The 19,604-nt window shown below is 36.7% G+C and overlaps 1 protein-coding gene across 1 annotated transcript in view; it reads left to right on the top strand.

Annotated features, from left to right (window-relative positions):
• DDX10 (DEAD (Asp-Glu-Ala-Asp) box polypeptide 10) overlaps positions 1-19,604 on the top strand; it is a 200,785-nt gene that overhangs the window by 112,438 nt on the left and 68,743 nt on the right. The window contains exons 14-16 of the mRNA XM_004689285.2: positions 4,095-4,214; positions 6,656-6,817; positions 15,344-15,400. Coding sequence (XP_004689342.1) covers positions 4,095-4,214; positions 6,656-6,817; positions 15,344-15,400 — 339 coding nt within the window. The remainder of the gene's footprint in view (positions 1-4,094; positions 4,215-6,655; positions 6,818-15,343; positions 15,401-19,604) is intronic.

Below are 19,604 nucleotides of genomic sequence, written 5' to 3'. Positions count from 1 at the left end.
CATTCCTTCTTACTGGTGATAGTAAATTTACTTTTCTCTTTTTCCCCCACCCCATTTTTATTGAGGGATGTAATTGTATGTTTAATTTTGACAGATATAATTGGATATATTTGAAGTGTACATTGCAGTGATCTTTGGGATGAGATGCCAAAAGCACAGGCAACAAAGGCTGAGATGATGGGGAGATTACGTCAGATGAAAAAGATTCTTACAGCAAAGGAAATAAATTAAAAATGGGCAAATGGAAGAAAATCATATGTCTGATAATTATCACCTAATATTAATATAAAATTAATATCTGAAATAAGGATTTTGTACAACAAAGCAAACACACCGACAAATAATTTTATTAAAAAATAAGCTTGTTTTTTCCCAAAGACATAAAAAGTGTCAATAGGTACATGAAAAGGTGTTCTATTGGGCTCTTCCCGGTGGTACAATGGGTTAGGACGCAGCACTGCAAGCTAGCTATAGCCACTTCATTGTGAGTTTGATCCCCTGCCCCTGAGGTGAACCACATGGCATGGCAGACCTGACCCACCCGCTGCTCGCCTCAGGAGTGTACTTTGTCGATTTGTCAGTTCTGCTCCCTACTCTCTCTGATGAATCCTCTCAACACCCCTGCACCTCTGGCCTGTACCCCAGTTCTATATGCATAAATAAAAATCTTTAAATAAAAAAAGAAAAACATTTTTAAAAAGGTGCTCTGTCAGGGAAGTTGATATCTTAAGTTTTTACTTAAGTTTTAGTGATTCCTTAATGTATACTGTCCAATTAGAATACATGAATTATTATGCTTTGGTAAATTTCGAATAAGTAAAGGATATGCTTGCATAGGTGGCATTTTTTTCTTTATAAGCAGGTTCTGGTAAGATTTGATTAGGGCAATGAAAATATCTGAAATTAAGTACATTTGGATTTTGGGGCAACAATATTTATAAATGCTTTGTAAAGTCCTTATCTTTAACATAAGGGTTTAGACTGGAAAAGGTCCAGCAGGGATAATTGTTCTTTATTTTGTTTGTTTCCTTCATCTATAAATAGTTTCTATTATAAACTATTAATTATTCATTGACACATGGGAGCAACTTTAAGGAAACATAAAAATTTGATTCTCAGAGTAGCTTCCCCTTTACTTCTTTCTAATGTTCATCTCCCTATAGTTTTATTTTTCAATATTTTACAGTTATTTTTATGTTACCCTCTAAAATGTCTAGTAATGTTTCTGTTGAGGATAGTTTTCCTTTTTCATTGATTACATTTTGAATGTTCTTGTGGCCAGTGTTAACTCACACATCCTTCTGATAAGGAGTCATTCTTGTTTTGGTGAATATTTTTTCTTATGGTCCTTGTATAGCCCAGGCTATTTGTAGCAACCTCCTATAGCTATTACAGGACTCTTGAGAATGACTTTTATCATTGATGCTTTATCAATTTTGTGTTTTATGCTATTTTCCTTTTAGCGCGTTATTTTAAAGTATTGCATACATATTGTGGAAGAAGTGCAAATAGAAATGAAAATTGCATTTTGAAGTTTTACATCTTGTGTAAATCTTTCATGGTATTTCCTGGCCACTGCTTTCCTTCTGTACCAGTAGCCTAATAGTCCAAATAGAACCCAGCATTAGGTGTTCCTTTTTTTGTTACTATAACTAATAGAAGTTTGAAGTATTAATGAGGTGTTCAAGATCCAATGTCAAAATTTCTAAGAAACGTAAAATCCATATTTTATGAAGTCTTTATTTTTAAAATGTCTTATAGTTGTAAGAGTATTTGTGTGTGTGTATGTGCATGTGCGTGCAATCTTTACTTAAAATATCTGTTAAGTAACATCAGGAGTATTCCTCTGGACAAGAAAAAAAAGGAGTGTCCCTACAGAAACTTAGGAACTCTCTCAGAACTTTTGTAGCACACAAGTTTACACTAACTGAAATGTGACTTTGCTTAGAGAGTGGAGCCCCATGTTCCTCTGCAAAGGAGAGGAATTGAGGTGGGCGGGGAATGTGCTGTCTGACTCTGGCTTCAGCTGCCACCAGGCAAGATTTGAGATGGTCACTGATTCTCGGGCCGTTTGAAGACAGCACCGGAGTTGCATGTGTCTATTTGACGACAACCCAGACGGAGGTGCCTTAAGTCAGTGCTGCTCAAATTCCAGACTGGTCAAACCCCACAGCAAAAAAGTATCAGCTTAAGAATCAGGGTCTTTCAGAAGTCATCCTGTCCTTGGTGAAGAGAGAGGGACCCAGAAGCCCACCTCCCACATGGTCCAGAACGCTGAGTGTTTCCTTTGCTCAGCGGCAGCAGCAGCATTCTTGCCTGCCCCACTGGGTGCCATGCAGCCCCTTTGGGCTCTGTGAAGCCTCTGATGGCACACTGTGTCCTGGAAAAGTATTTTTAAGTATGGCCCAAACCCAGCAAAACTTCATTATTTAAAAGGTTTAAAAAAAAAAAAAAAGTAAATTAAAATTGTCTGCTTGGCAGAAAACCCAAGCAAAGCAAAGCAGCAAAATATTACACTATGACATTTGTCTAAACATAAATGAAGTGGGGGAAATAGTGAAGCCTCTTTAACAAATGAAGAGAGTCTTTACATTAACTATTAAAATGCCAGGGATTCATGAAACTTCTGGGAAAGAGTATGTACAGTGCACAGAAGAAATCTTTTACAAAGGTGTTCTGTCAGGCTTGGTAATACAGATGCAAATTAAGAGTTCCCCAGTATATTAGTTTTCTACCTAGTTGGCTAGCAAATACAAAAGCTAATAATGTACTTTGACTAGAAATGGGGAGTCATTGGCTATCACATGTTTGGTGGGATGATACATTTGTATAAATTCTTCGGAGGTATATTTGAAAATGTTTTTGGAAATGTAAATGCACTATTCTGACCTAGAGCTGTAATGTTTAGATAGTTATTGTAAGTGCATAAATGAGTGTTGTTGGAAAGGAAGGTGTGTTCAAGCTGTTCATTCCAGGTAGCTCTTTTTAGTTCAGGCATCTTTACAGACCCACTTAAATGTAGGATGTATCTGTGGTGAGGGAATAGAAGCTGGGAATGGTCTTGCCTCTTGGGAAGTCACTGAAGAAGGCATGAAAGCCATCTTTTTAACTGAGTATCCTTCACCCAAATACATGTGTATGGATGACCTGCTAAAATGAATAACCAGAAGAATACCATTGATCTAAGACACCTGTAAGTTACGTGTGAAACACACCACTAGTGAACAGAGAGTATTTGTGTGCCCCCCCCATGAGTTGTTAGTGAATCATTGTTGGGGTGCACTGTTCACATCAAACTTTTGTCTCAATATGAAGTTTTCCTTCATCTACCCTCCTCACTTTACACTAGTGAGGATAGGTACCCTATTACATGGTCATTCATTCATATTCTTTCTAAGTTCTTGCTGCATTTATGATTAAATAATTACCATTTTCCACTAGTTGCTTAATGTTTTTCTCCTTGGGATAGAGTTAGACGGGGGGAGGGGAGGAGGAAAACAGGGTGGTAGTCCCCTGTCTCTTTCACATTGGTGTCTCCACGTGTGCACTGGGATGCCTTGTGTGTTGTCAGCACTCGGAGCATATTTGGAAATGTGGAGAATAGTTCTGAAATTCAGAACACAGAGAAGGAAACGATGCCAAACATGACCCTTCTTACCCATGGTGTAAACTATATTTTTCAGCTGCAAGATGGCTGTATTACCCTACATGTTCATTATTCAAATCATGCACTTTCTGCTGCTTCAACATTATCAGGATAGCATAGTTTTAGCTATAGAAGAAAATGTAATGGTTGTTTGTGTCCAGCACTCAATCACCACCATTTTAGCACTGTGGTCGGGAACAGTCGTTAGTTAATAAACCTAGGAATTTCATTTCTGGGCAGTAGTTTTGGTGCTTCTCAGTCTGCACTCAGTTTTGGAAAGTGTATTGCTATAGTTATATTAATAGACATTATTATAGATGTTTTACAGATAAATGTTATATCAATATTACCTATTTAAGTTATATAGGTAATATTTTTATAAAATAAATATGCAACAAGTAAACATGTACATAATATAATGAGATGTCTTTTGTATATTCTCACACAGAAGAAAGAAACTTCAAAGTCCAGTGTCAAGAAAAAGGTGACCAAGGTCGCAGAAGCAAAAAAAGTAATGAAGAGAAACTTTAAAGTAAACAAGAAAATAACCTTTACTGATGAAGGGGAGGTAAGATTATGTACATACTTCATTTCTTAGATTCAGTTAAGTAACAAAGACTTTGATTTTCCTTCTGACTTAACCATTGATTGATAAGAAAAAGAAGTTTCTCTGAAGCACACTAGGCAACTCCTTTCACCATGATACAGGCATCTCACCTACTGTATGTTGCACTGATAGTAAATTATGATAGTTGATAACAACATGAAGTTGATTTTGAATCTTAAATTCGGTTTTTATAATAAGATGTTCTTGTCAGGGTTTCCATCAGTGTGTTCCATGGAACAAGCACAAATGTAACAGCTGCTGGCCACAGCTGCTTTTGCTTGACTCTAAAAGGTGTCTACATTTTGGTTCTTAAATTGAGCCCTGCAATCTAAGGAATTCTCTGCTTGAAACTAATGTGAGGTTAGTTGCTTGGTATTTATCTCCTCATAATTTGGTCTTGTTATAAATACATAGCCATCAAGTAGGGAACAGGTTACCACTCATGGATTATTCATGGAAGGCCACTCTTTTACATAGGGCTATCTCCCTTTGTTAAAGAGGAAAGTGCTCTAGAATGTTAAGTGTTTGTCCTAAGGAGTAATGGCTACTCAGTGATCATAGCAGGGGTGCTGAATATTGTGTCTGAGTGACCCTGTTAACCTAACACAGGGCCCCGCACTCCACACCCTATAACCTCGTCTCCTGCCCTGTCTTCTTTCATCTCTTCATAACATTTATTACATGGCTTAGTAGTATAGATTTATTTGGTTATTGTCCATTTCTCCCACTCCAGTGAAATGAGGATAGCTCTGTCAGGAAGGATTTTGTATATTTCTTGGCTTTACTCACTACTTTGTTTCTAGCTCTTAGAACAATATTGCTATACCCAAACATAGTTTTACCAACTGTCTGCTATAGTAATTTAATAGTTTCTTATACCTTCTATGTTATATCACATCAGATATTTCACCATCAGTACAAATGCTATATCCAGTGGAGTATGTTCCTTTTTAATTTTGAAGTTCACAAAGATTTTGGTTGTTACTCTGTGGAAGGGCTTCTGAAGCCCAGATTTGCACTAGTAAATGGTTTAAAATGATATATAAATTATGAACAGTAACAGAATAGAGTGCAATTCAAACCTGTTGTTGGAAATTGCAGTATAAGCCTATATAATTGATAAATAATGAATCTTTGTGCAATTATTGAAAAGAGATCCACACCTTAGAAGCAGGCAGAACTGTAATAGAGTTGTATTACATTGGTTGCTCACTGTCAAATAAGATTAGTGCTGTTAGCGTAATGAGGTTCCTTACTGTGCTACTAAGTTTAACTGCACAGATTATACCAATTAGCTTCAAGAAGAGTATAAATCCTTAATATAAAATATCTTAGTGTGCACTTAACACTGATATGAGCTCTGTGTGGCAGCGAGCCATACTGCTCCTTATGATGGAATACTGAGAGGAACGCCACTATTCAGGCCTCAGAGTCAGAGCCAAGGGTGGCGTGCTTGCTGTCACAGTCGATCCTTTTCTCAGGTGCCCCGGCTGCTCGTACAGCAGTGTTTAAAAGTGCAGACTTTGTAGAATCACATCTTGAAAAATGGCTGTGGCAGAGACAAGAGTGAGAGGAGTGTTGATGCCTGTGATGTGTGTGCCTACCACATCCTTTGTCTACAGCTTCATTAGTGGTCTTCTCTCCTCCTGGCAACCAGTTATTAGATAAAGTAAGAGTTGTTTTTGTCTAGATTGTCTAGAGTTTTATAGCATTAAGCCAGGAAAATTATTGAGTCACATCTTTTTATTTTGGTGAAAGGGTACAGGTAGCTGGAGAAGAAGTAATTTGCTCAGGATTAGACAATGAAGAAGCCAGGATACCCTGACTCCCACATAGTGTGTCTTCTGGGTCACCTTGTTTCCAGCCACCAACTGTGCATGAAAATGAGTAGTTGGGCAGACCCAGCAAATCCTTTACACTTACTAATTTCTGTCTTCATGTGTAGTATTCGCTGATAACATGTTTCATCAGTTTTGCACCTAACACATGCTAGGTTTTGAGGTTACATGGGCAAAGTACAGTGTGATGACCTTCAAGGAAATTAATTCTAACAAACAGGAGTTTGTTAGTGCTGGAGGTCTCACACTAGCTTCCATGTCTATGGTGGACTGGTACGAACTGAGTTGGCACTCATGAGCAAGTAGGAATGCTGTAGGTAGACAGATGTTGCAGATACCCCTTCTCCAGCCTTGCTCTTGTTGGGGTAAGGCAGCAATACTTCCTGATTAGGACAGTGTTTTCTGTGACTTGTTCACTGAAATTATAACACTTGTTAGAAAGTGAAAGAAAGATGGGTTGTGAGGCCAAAAGTTGTCTGTGCACCACTGAAAATCATTATACAAAGAAAAACAGTTTTCTGGTGCTCCATCTCCTGCCCCACATTTACCTTCTCCTGTCTGCAGTTAGTTCAGCAGTGGCCGCAGATGCAGAAATCCGTCTCCAACGATCCTGAGGAAGAGGACAGCACTGGTGGTATCAACTTAGATAAAGCGAAAGAAAGGCTTCAAGAAGAGGACAAATTTGACAAAGAAGAATATAGGAAGAAAATTAAGGCAAAGCATCGGGTAAGCTTTCCATCTTGTATTAATGCTGATTGAAATTTAATATGTTCCTAAATATATCTGAATATACACTAGATATTCATTAATAATGTGTTATTTTCTTTATTGCTTTCTCTTAATACATTTTCTGTGACTGGTTGGTTGGTCTTATCTACTTGTTCTTTCTTCTGCTGGTATAATCTGTTGTGTACCTTCTGGTTTCTAAGAATGTTAACCTAATTTACTTTTAGTGGAGATGACCCAAATGATAGAGTTTTTTAAATTAAATTTTTTTAATCAAAAATTAAAGTCCTTATTTTGAAATAATTGTAATTGTACATGTAGTTATAAGAAGCAATAGATAGGAAACCCATATATCCCATTTCTAGAATGTTTTATATAAATGAAACTATTAAGTGTTTTAGGATTTGGCTGTTATGCACGTAGCATAATTCTGTGTGGATCATCCAAGTTGTAGCGTTTGTCTGTTATTGGATAATACTTCATGGTTTGAATACAATCACAATTTATTTCACCTTTCAACTATTTGAGTGACATTAAGAGTCACTGAACCCATTGAAATGGAGTACTCCATTCTGGTCACTGATGACCAGAATGCTTAATTTCCACAAAAGAAGACATTTCACTAGGTAAGAATAAGACAAAATTGCATCTTTAAAGAAGTTTCTACAGCATGTCCTTGAGACAGTGAATAATGTCAGATTAACAATAAATAACATCACCAATTCTAGATCACTAGTATACTAAATTTTGTATTATAATACCTTTTAAGTCTTTGAATGTGGATATTATGAATTGTGCTGAGGATTCTTGTGTTTTGACCTCTGTTGACCTTGTCACTATTTAAAGGACCAATAATTTTAGTAGAGCCTCAGCTGTCATTTCTTTAACAGTTGATGCAGCTTTCTGGTAGCATTTGATGGAAGAAAAAAAGTAGATGTTGAAGATACCTCAGAATTGGAAATGAATATTGGGAAAAACATTCCAGAAAAAGAGAAAACCATTGACCCTTAAGTGTTCTGGTTGCAGTTGTTGAACATTTGTTACCGAGAGAACTAAAAATTTCCTGCTCTGTTATTTCTTGTTACTACAGTGCTTTGAATTAAAATTTGGCATCAGTAATTTGTTACTAAAAATTGTTAATAACTTAAACATGTCAGCAGAATATCATTTTATTTTCAGCCCAGTTAGAATATTCACCTAGGGAAAGATTGAACCTAAGAGCATTTTATCCTTTCATTTTAAATTTGTAGCCAGCAGTAAAAGAAATAGGAAGAATTTACAAAAATATGAAAACTTTTCCATTTGCTACCTTCCCCTCTGTGTAGCAGTTGCTACTTTATCCAAATTGTAGAATATTGTTTCTGAAATATGTAGACTCTTAACTTCAAATTACTCATTGTGTATTTATTATACACTGTGTGTTAATTTCTGTCATAGGGTATAAAGCGAGGATATTTAAAATATGTCATTTCCTCTGACCTCAGGAAAATTAAATTGAATCAGTTAACTATGAATTTAGTTAACTGCATGACTTTTTGTGACTTTGTTTTTTCCACATTAAACTCTAGAAATGAGTCATCATCCAAAAATCAAGCTGATAAAACATTGTGAAGTCTTGCTTCTGCCAAAACCTTTTATTCTTTTTTTTTAAAGATTTATTTATTTATGCATACAAAATTGGGGTATAGGCCAGACGTACAGGGGCAGTGAGAGGATTCACCAGAGACAGTGTGGGGAGCAGAACAGGCAGATTGAAGAAGTCCACTGCTGAGAGGAGCAGTGGACAGGTCAGGAGAGGTCTGCCACGCCATGTGGTTCACCTCTAGGCAGGGTATCGAATTCATGCTGAAGCGGCTTTAGCTTCTTAGTGCTGTGCTTTAACCGACTGCACCACCAGGGAGGGCCCCTTTTACTCTTTTTTAAAACTCCATCCCTTATAGGTAACTGTCCTATATGTCAGTTACAATTTTGTAACTTCTGTGGAAGTATGCCCCTTAAGAATACTTGAAATATTAACTTTGGAGTTTCAAAATAAGCTTTAGTTGATGAAGATAGAAAAAACTGAAGAAACTTTTAATAATGATCTTATCAATGAGGGATGTGCCTGAAAGATCTTTTCATGTAAAAAGAAAACTATAAAATCTGTAACATTATGTTTTTGACATCCTTTATATTTTTAATAATGAGTCAGATTTTAGAAGCTTTCATAAGCATGGAAATGTTCTTTTGGCATATTCAGTGTAATTCATGATTATAGTTTAAATGGATAAGTGAAATATACAGAATAAAAATGATAACTATATCCTTAAAGGTTTTGTTTGAGTGAGTATAAGGGATCGGGGGGAAAAATATATATATATATATATATGTGTGTGTGTGTGTGTGTATGTGTGTGTTTTTATATATATATATATATGATTGTAATAAAGCAATATATATACATATAATTGTAATAAAGTGATTGTAATAAAGTAAAAAATGAACATCAGCTAACAACTATAATTCAGAGAAATCCTGTGGGGAAGGAAAGAGGAACAGGATCAAAACTGGGGGCCCTCCCTGTTGGTGGAGCAGGTTAAAGCACAGCACTAAGAAGCTAAAGCCACTTCAGCATGAGTTTGATCCCTGCCCCGGAGGTTACCCACATGGCGAGGCAGACCTCTCCTAACCTGCCTGCTGCTCCCCTCAGCTGTACATTTCATTAGTTGACCTGCTCCCCACTCTGTCTCTGGTGAATCCTCTCACCGCCCCTGTGCCTCTGGCCTGTACCCCAGTTCTGTATTCATAAATAAATAAATCTTAAAAAAAAAACAAAACTGGGGTAGGAAGAGCACATGGGACCTTGGTGATGGCACATGGGTGAAGTGGGGATGGGAAGCCCATGGGATTACAGCTGAGATGAAAAAAATGTACAAAATGAAGAAATGTAAAATGTGTATGTGTGTGTGTGTGTGTATAGAAGAAAAAGTTTCATTTGAAAGTGGTCATCTACCCCCGCTGTTAAAATGAGTGAGTGACCTCATACACCACAAATTTGCATATGTCCCAGTCAGACATAGGGGACTCTTCTAGTCATCTCCTCCCTACTTTCCTTGACATTTAATTTTCATCTACCACATTCTGAAAGTTGTGTCATGTCTATGACTCCAGTAATATCCTTGTGTCCTAAAGACTTAGAAACTTAACTACAAGTATTTTAACTAGTTTATGAGGGGGTGGGAAGGCTGTACAGTTGATGGCATCAGTGGGAATAAAATCTAGCTGCCTGCTTGCTGGTCCTCAACAGCTCACCCCCTTCAGGAGCCCTGGCATAACTGTTTTGGGTCACTCAGCAGTTTTCTTTTTGTGAATCTTCATTGGTTGGCATCATTTTCTTCTGATGTCATTCTGGTTTCCAACCTTCCTTGGCAATTTATAAGTAATGGTACTTAAGTATTCCTGTTACTGTTTCATTTGCTGAACCTCTTGAACCATTCATCAGAAGTAAAATTACAGCTAAAGCTATCATTTTTGCATATAAAGCGATTAGTAAATTGTAAAGGCAAAAGCACTAATTCATAGGGAAACAATGTAATTTCCCATAATTCAATCAGAGCTATGACAGATGGGCTATGGATCACATCACTGAACAGTTTTTACTTTAATCAGTGAAAAATTGCAATGTGGTGTGTCATCATTCTTAACACTGAAAGATTACTTGTATTTAGGGTGATAATATCTGCTGTAACAGCTGAGTGTGGAGGGAAGCAGTTCATTGTGAAGTTCTCTTTGATTCCTTTGAAATGTGCTAGGATAGCTTTTTCCATTTTGGCTTGTGTTAGTCGATAGTATGGCTGTATGGTGATGTGGCTCTGGATAGCTTGTCAAATGACACAGCATTGCTCTGGGTTCCACATGCTACTAGCATGAACACTAGAAATTAGGAAGGGGCTTCTTAGAAAATCTTTTTTGTTGTTTAAACAGAATTGAGTTAGTATCTTAAACTTAAAATTTTATGATAGACAAGAAGGAGGGAAGCCATACCCAGGCATTTAGGAATACTAGTAAGAATGTTAATACTGTGCCGCACTTAGTTAACTCTGCACTAAGTGATTTTTCTGGACTACTCTTTTGTATGTTAAAAACTAACTTCTGAAGTCAGTGAGCCAGCCTCATTTAACAAATGATGAAAAGGAAACTTAAATAGGTGAAATAACTTGTCAAGGACCCACAGCTTACAGAAGCAACTATGGTGCTTTCACCAAGGTCTTTATTTCTCTGCAGACTTTATTTCGAACAATTCTGCTGTGTTGCTGCCTCTCAAACCAGCAGGCACTCTTTTACAGTAGGGACTTCTGAAGCAGTGAATAAAAGGTTATAGGAATGGGTGACTTTTGAAGGAAGAATATGACAGGTAATGGAGTGTTTTGGTTTTTTTTTTTTTTATAGACCAACTTAACTCATCTCAAATAAATTTAGGAATAGCATAAATACTGTCATTAGTATTTTGGGCCACAAATTAAGATAATAACCTTTCCCCAGATGTTCACTGTCTAGCTGTGTAGTTGTACCAAATCCAGTTTACAGTAATGGTGGACATGGAAGAATCAAAGGCAGTGTCAGAGGCTGATCTAAGCTAATATCAAAGTGAAAACAAGGAATAGAGCATCTGGTGCTTAATTCTAAAACGGACTTTATGAAGAAAGCTTATTTACACCAGAGGGAAAACAGTGCTCTTCCCATGTAGTCCTGTCTCCTGCCAGTGTCGGTCTTTCCTGTCACCATCACAGCAGGTTTATTAGGAAAAGGACTGGCCTTTAGTGTGAACCTTCATCTGTAATTTGGGAGATTTCTATTCTTACTGAGTTTATAGTCTCTTCAATGCTGGGTTCTGCATCTTGCAACTTGCACTCTTCATCTCCAACACCTAATATGAGACAAATATTCAGAATGGCACAGGTTTTAATCAGCTGTGTGGAAATCTCTGCACTGTTCACTATCTCTGTTTTTGTAAAGTTCTTTGTTTTATTAGAGCTGTAGTGAATAGTAGCTGATTGGGGTTGAGAAGCAGAGGCAGAGTTGAGAGCTTGGGGTTGACTAGCTTGTGTCCTAGACTGCAGAGACCATGGAAGCCTGACTGCACCTGCATTCCCTGCTCCCACAGCCCTCATGGAGCTGGCACATTATAGCTCAGTAAATATTTGAGGGAATTAGGAATTAGTTTCCATGTGAGTTGTCCTGCCTGCCCTCACATCCTTGCTATGCTTGTTAGAAAGTTCTGTGTGAAAGATTTTCATATGTCATTTAGGCAAAACTGCAGAATATAAAGAACCTTATATGTGCTCTGAGTTCCTAGGGGATACAGATATTTACTGGGATTTTGTCTTGGAGAATACGTGCATTGTCTTGAAATTTAGAAATCCAGACAGCCATTCTTTTATTCACTTTTTGGAATCAGTTTTCTTTGAAAAAGAGGTAGCTGTCCTCTCTCTGTGATGGCTGAAACCCGATTCCTTGCCTTCAGATGTTATGTTTCTAACATCTCATAAAACTTATGAGCTGCATTTCCAACTCTACAGATTTCAAGATGACATCGAATGGGAATGGTTTGGGTGTGTATGTAGTCCTGACTGCTGGTGAAATTTATATTTCATGGCATTTTTTTTTCCTAAAGCTAAAGACCTATCATGTGTGAAGCAAAAGAAATATAATACCATTGAGTATTTAAAAGGGAGTATTTTGTACCTTGAAATGTGATTTTTGTTTCCTATCCCTTGTGAACTTGATTTTTATTAGTGAATTTCATTCTTAATCATTTGTAGCATAGCAGAACTAAAGATAAAATTTTGTCTTTTTGTGTGACACTAAATAGCTTTTGTTATCAATCATCAAAAATACAGCAGGAAAATAAATAAGATTTAAGACATTAGAACCACATAAAAAAGGGGGGGGGCAAGTACTAAGTCTAATAAAATTTAGTTGTTTTCTTCCCTAAAATCATTGCACTCAATCTTGTATCATTATTTTGTCATTTGTAGTGTCTGTAATTAATACTCTTCACATGTCCATCTCCCCAATTTTTTGATTAGCTTATTCCTACTTGTTCTCTGTTTAGAAATTAATGCTTACTCTTACCTCTTTCACATAGACACTAACATAGCTTTTTAAGGTAAGGAATAATAAGTTTTCCTTTTGTTTCACCCAGTATTAAAAGTTCATTCTTTTTGCTGTACTTTTGTTTCTTGTCCTGGTCATTTTCACTTCATATTTTAAAGGATTTGGTTATCCATTATCCACCTGAGACTTTGGGCAGAAATCTTCAAAGAAAAAATTATTCCATTTGCATGCACATGTGAATTCTGGAAGCCAATACAAGCCTGAAATGTAAAATAGTCTTCCTTGAGTATAATGAATTAATACTAGAATTCAGTAATGCTGTAAAGTTGCAATACATGTATACTTGCGCACACAAACACTTGTTGTAATTAAAATGCTTAACCGAGAAACCCCAGAATGGAGATTGTTTTTTGTTTTTTTTGTGGATTAAGAGCTTTTCTGAAGTGAGCATATCAAGGTTATTCTTTGGAGCTTTGAAGTGCCATTTTCAGGTACTCTAATGTGTTGGGAGAAGGCCAGTTACTGAATAATTACAGCAAACATTTGTGTGACTGTTAAGTGTGTTTAATTATGTTTTTATCCTGCACAGGAAACTGCAAAAATTGATGAAGTAGTGTCCAAAAAAATACTATAAGACAAAAAAACCTAAGCTTATTGGGATGAAAGGCCCATACAGCAATAGACTATTGTTATTATAAGGAAATATTGGTCTACAGCATTTGATCCAATGAAAACATGTTTGAATTTACAAAGTGAGAAAATGTTCTAATGCAGGAGAGAGGGCTGTGGCATGTGTTGGAGAGAGGGCTGGAGGGGAATGCCAGCCCCACAGACTCAGTTTTAGTCATAGGTCTGTCACTAATTCTTGTGTTACATCAGCCTCAAGTACTAAGTCATGTTGCTTACCAATGTTTTCACTTCTAAAATGGGAATGACAATACCTCGTAATTTTTTGTATATAGCTTTAAAACTATATAGAAATTATGCTACTTAATTCAGAGCTGTTTCTTTTGCTAAGACAATAATAATAGTAATGAGAATACTGGACAGATACTGTTTGAAAAAGCACAATTTTAATGCTCTCTAGTTATTTGATGTTTTATATAACTGTAGTTTTAAATTAGCTTAAGGAGCACTTGAAAAACATTTTTGTAGGATAAGATAAAATGCTGATTTTACTTTTCCAAGACATAAAGGTTTTTTATTTTTGTAGAAAATAGAACTAAATTATGTGTATATGAGAGAAGAGACAAAATAAGAAATACATGATTCCATAAACTAAAACCCACACCCAAACTAAACTAAGCATAATTATGATGGTTTTGTAAAAAAAAATTTTCTTCACTATTTTCCTACTTTGAAAATAGTCCATTCATTATACAGTCTACTACTACTTTTAGGAAATCAGTAATTGGTACCAGCTTCTATGAAAACTCAATGCAAATGTTCAGAAATTGTGTCCCTCCTACAACTTAAGAAAACTTTACGGTTATTTGTTTTTAATGACAGAATCATTCTGAAAATCTGACTAGACAAACAATTTGATGATGATTGTCTTATCAGTTGACTGCTTGTTAAAATAGTACAAGGTGTTCTTCATTGTTAAAAGTCACATCCATAAGGTCTCAAACTTGACATTTTAATTTTAAATTGTATTGGAGGAAAGCTGTAGGTGGGGTGAATGGAGATACAAATTTGAGATCAGTCTCTGTCACTAAACTTTTTGACAGTGAGTCAAAACTTTTAAATTTTTGTTTCTAAATGGATCCTTTTCCTCTGACCTTGGTCCTGAAACTTCCAAGTAATTTGAGTTTAGAAAACAATTTAATAAAGTAACTTGTTTATGAAAATAAACTTGCATTATTTTTGTTGATACAATATTGTCACTTTCCTATGGACTCAAGGGTTAGTACTTCATATACTTTTATAATTTTTATAAAATTATAATTATACTTTTATAATTATATAATCATACTATTATAATTTCATATAATTTTATAAATTCTGCTTTTAGACAGAAAAGGGAAATAGTCATAACTGCGTTTTTTTCTTTATTCTGATAGCCAACATGGATTATGTACTATTCATACTGACATTGTCCTAAACAGTTATGGATTTTCAAGCTATAAGTTTGAAAATGTTCAAACTGTGTTATTATACCAACTTTATGAGATACTTGCTTACTTTCACCAAGTTTAGATGAGAAATTGAGAGTGAATATAAATAACTAGCCCAAAATTACGATGCTAATAGGTAGAACTCAGATGAGATTCTGTATCTGTTTGATGAATACTTACTGAGAATACTTGTCCTGAGTAAGCATTTGTTGAATAATGAGTGTCACATATCAGTTGGCTTAAAGGAATATTTGTGAATGTGTTATCAACCTAATAAAAATTTTTATGTCGCTAATTTTCTCTGTTTCTCTAGGAGAAAAGATTGAAAGAAAGGGAAGCCAGAAGAGAAGCCAACAAGAGATCAGCAAAGGTAAGGGCTTATATTTTAATGAGACAAATGTAACTTTAAATGTAATTTAAATACTGTACTATTCCATGTGTTTATTTTTATATCATAGCATTCAGCTATAAATCCATGCTTGCCTGCCATTTATAATTTCCTGAATTCATTTATTTCCTTTGTGATACAGGATAAATTTGCTTATTGGTCTTTGTATTAGTACCCTACCAACTCTTTCCATTATGTTTTGATACACACAACTTCAATAGTATAGGATATGGCTGACTGTGGGCCAGGTCTGATCATATTTTAAGCTATATCACCTTTCAGTGGAAAAGCTGTATAATAATATCTAAAACCCTAGAATTTAAGGAAAAGGACTCTATCTTTCACCTTCCCTACATTCTTAAGGAAAAAAAATTGCAGCAAGTACATACGGTACAGCTTCCCCACATATGTATGTGCAATTGTAAACATCATTCATGTGCAGCAATAATTTTTATCTTCTGTGTTTGATACCGTAAAAGGCTCAAGGTCTGTATTCTGAGGACATTTAGTAGAAATGATTTTCTAGAGCCAAGCCCCAGTAGTGTCCATCATTTCTCATGCTGTATCTCATTGTGTTCTGCCTGACTAGCCGTGAGTTTTTTTCTGGCAGTTAGCAAAAAGATCTGACTCCCTTGAGTAAGCCCATAATGTTCCTTGTCATTTTTCTATGCTGGCTATAGCACTTAGAAAGTAAGTCAGAGATGATAACTCATGCCATAGTTCTCAAGTGGGGAGCAATTACTCTGCAGTTGAAGATGAAAAGACTGCTTATATCAAGTATTAAATCTCACTCTGTCTTAAAAGTTGCCTGAAAATGAGGGTGGCTGTTCATGCAGCCTGACTGCTAAGTTGGGGTGGATTCTGCATGTGTTTTCAGAGTTCAGACATGAACTATCATGGCATAGAAATGAGAACTTAGTGTCTGTATTGGGGAAAAAATGTAAATTTTAGGGAAAAATCTTCAATTTAATGACAGCATTTGATATTTATGAATATTACATGTTCAGCATAGAAACAAACCTTTTTTATTTTACCAAGAAGTGCTTATTTCTTCATATAAAAATTGGAAAAATGAAGCCTGGAGCTGAAAGTAAGCTTTGTTACTGTTTCCTTTGTGTGTCTTCATGCATGTTTGTCTATGTTACTAAATTTGTATTTTTTTAAGATTTGTTCATACAAGAACCAGGTGCAGACCAGTGGTGCAGGGGGTAGGTGAGAGGATTCACCAGAGACAGAGTAGAGAGCAGAACAGGCAGATCCACTGAAACACACGGCTGAGGGGAGCAGGAGTGAGTGAGACAGGAGAGGTCTGCTGTGCCCTGTGGGTCCCTCCCTGCCCGGAATGGAACTCGTGCTGCAGTGACTGCGGATAGCTTCACGGTGCTGTGCTTTAACCCATTGTGCCACCAGGGAATCCCCTAAATTTGTTTTTTACCTGCTAATACTTTATGCATTGTGGTTTGAGTGGTAAGAAGAGACTATCACTGTTGAGCCTGCCTTTTATTTTTCTCTAAGTTGGTGTATGTATTAGTTTTGATTACTGTGCCAGGTGGGGAATAAATAAACATTAAAGCCAACAGAATTAGATTCTCTCTTGGGGTAGCTCTCTAAAGGTAATTCCTCTAGCTCAGGCCATTTCCCCCCACCACAGCTACCTGCGTTTACCCTGTGTGTTGTTTTCTGACTCCCAGGAGAGGGAAAGGCTCTTACCTATCAAAAGAACGCCTCATTTCTGTGTGAGTGTGGAGGGACTATACAGGGAAGCAGAGGAGTAGCCAACATGACTTTGCTGTTCAGCCAGGAGCTGATTTCCATGGATAGAGGCTGTGTTCTAGCCTTCTTGTGAGGAGCTGTGTTGCCTCCATTTCAGAGCCTTCTTTGGCGCGCAGGTTTACAGCCCTCTTGTACGAGTGACGGCAGCAGAGGGATGGGTGTACAGTTTGTAGCCAGAACACAAACATTCCTCAAGACACAAAGGAATGGCATCCATGACAAAGTCAGGCTGATTGACGGAGCCCAAGGAATTGGTTTGGACCAACCTTTTTGCACCTGTCACCTTTCAAATGAAAGTGACAGAGCCCTTGTGGCTCCTCAGGTGCTTTGTTAACAGACTCAAGATAATAGTTGGAGGGCCTGGGTAAGAGAGAGATGCTGGCCAAAGCTCATGTAAATGGTCGTTTTCTTATGGTCTGTGTGCTTCTAGTAATGGCTGTCTGCAGTTTACAGTCAACTTTATTCCTGCTTTGCTATTCAAAGTTCATCAGTGCTGCTGCTTTTAGTCAGCTTCAGTTGAGATGATCTCTTCAGTCACTAAATCTATAGGATCCCAACCAGATATGTCAGTGGCAAAAAATGGGGTATTTGCAGACTTAATTATACGAGGAAGTACTGTCTTAACTCATCTTTATTTATCTATTTTAAGAAATTAATGTATAGGAACTGAAAATGTGAGAAGAGGAGACTCACATAACTTTGTTCTGGCCTGGTTTTCTGCTTCTTTCAGCAAACATGTTATTGCATGAGGAGGAATATAGAGGATAGAAAATATCTTTAAGAAATTGGAAAAGCTATTTGAATATACTCAGTGGAATTATTTTTATTTCCCAGAAAAGAGAAAACTTAAGGATAATGAAGCTTTCAGTTCTGTAAATGATAGTTTATGGTTATCTGGCCCCTGACATAATGAAAGTATTACTAAGAAAAACTGTTTTAAAGTATGGATAGGACAAGTTAAAGCTGGAATAGACTTTTGGAATCTGGTACAACTTTCTGCTACAAAGTAGATAGATCTAAGAGCCGCCTAGAATATGATATGTATAATGTCAGGAGAGAAATGTGAAATTGAAACTTCGTGAAGTTGAAACTTCGTGGTGTTTTGGGTATCCAGTGCTCAGTGATTTGGCAGATAGAGGTCTTTGGGTCTGAAAACTTTCCTTAACAGAGAAATATTTGAACTGTGCAGTGGACTTACTTTTACTTTCGCTAACAGGATATTCTGTGTTCTCATAACTGCAAAATTTTGAACAAGACCTGAAAAAGTTGTAGCAGTGATCAATTGAGCACATTGCTTTCTGGGCTCAGGGAGGTCACATAAACCTGGAAGTACAGCTTCACCTTATTATCCAATTCCATTTCCTCCCTGTTACTTGAGACACAGGTGCAGACACCAACCTCTGGTGCCTAGGAGAGTTTTGCAAAGCCACTAAGAGAAGAAACAGCCGTGCTGAAACTTGAGGACACAAAGCTCCAGCTTTTCTGCTTCAGAAAAGAAAATAAAATTTTTTAGACAGAAGTCCAAGATTGGTAAAATTGAACTCTGAGTATGGAGGAGCAAACAGCTCAGCAGCATGTAAACACTGCAAAGTTAAACCTTGCTTTGAATATGTTACAGATGATAACTACATTTGTTATTTTCTAGGCTTGGGTAAAATCATATGAAAGTAATTAAAATGAGGTTATACATACTGAATTTGAAGTTCTGTAGTCATAGTACACTTTACCTTTTCTCTTTTAGGGTTTTACTGCTTTTTACTTTAGCGACTTTGATACATATTATTTGTGCACTTAACAAATAGTAGTCTCAGGAAGTAGAATTTTTGATATATGATGTGGTTTCAGTTATTTCGTCCAGGATGGATGATCCAAAGAATTAAAAGCTGTATGACTTTAGAACATGAACACACATAAGATTTGGTTTGGAATCTACTGGTCTAGAATGTCTTTTTCCCTGGTCAAGGGCATTTGGAGGATCAGTTTATTTTAAACCGAATAGCTTTTTTTTTTTTTTTTTGATTTATTTATGCATACAAGAACTGGGATGTAGACCAGAGATGCAGGTGGTGAGAGGATTCACCAGAGACAGAGTGGGGAGCAGAACAGATAGATCTACTGAAATATACTACTTAGGGTAGCAGTGGGCGAGACAGGCAAGGTTTGCCACACCATGTAGAGCAGCTCCCTGGCCAGGGGTTGAACTCAGGCTGCAGTAGCTGGTGACAGCTTGATAGCACTTAGATTTTAATCCCTGAGCCACAGATAGGCCCTAAACCCAGTAGTTTTTGATAAAATTCAAAACAAGCTACTTAATTATCATTGTTCCCCCCCCCCCTTATTTGGTTCCTCTACATTCCTCCTGTAAGTGAGACCATTCTATATTTTCCTTTTCCTTTTTGACTTACAAATCATA

This window comes from Condylura cristata, unplaced genomic scaffold (assembly GCF_000260355.1).
Source record: "Condylura cristata isolate star-nosed mole 26May11 unplaced genomic scaffold, ConCri1.0 scaffold00025, whole genome shotgun sequence".
In the NCBI taxonomy this organism is placed as follows: Eukaryota; Metazoa; Chordata; class Mammalia; order Eulipotyphla; family Talpidae; genus Condylura; species Condylura cristata.
This window is presented reverse-complemented; position numbering and strand designations above follow the sequence as displayed.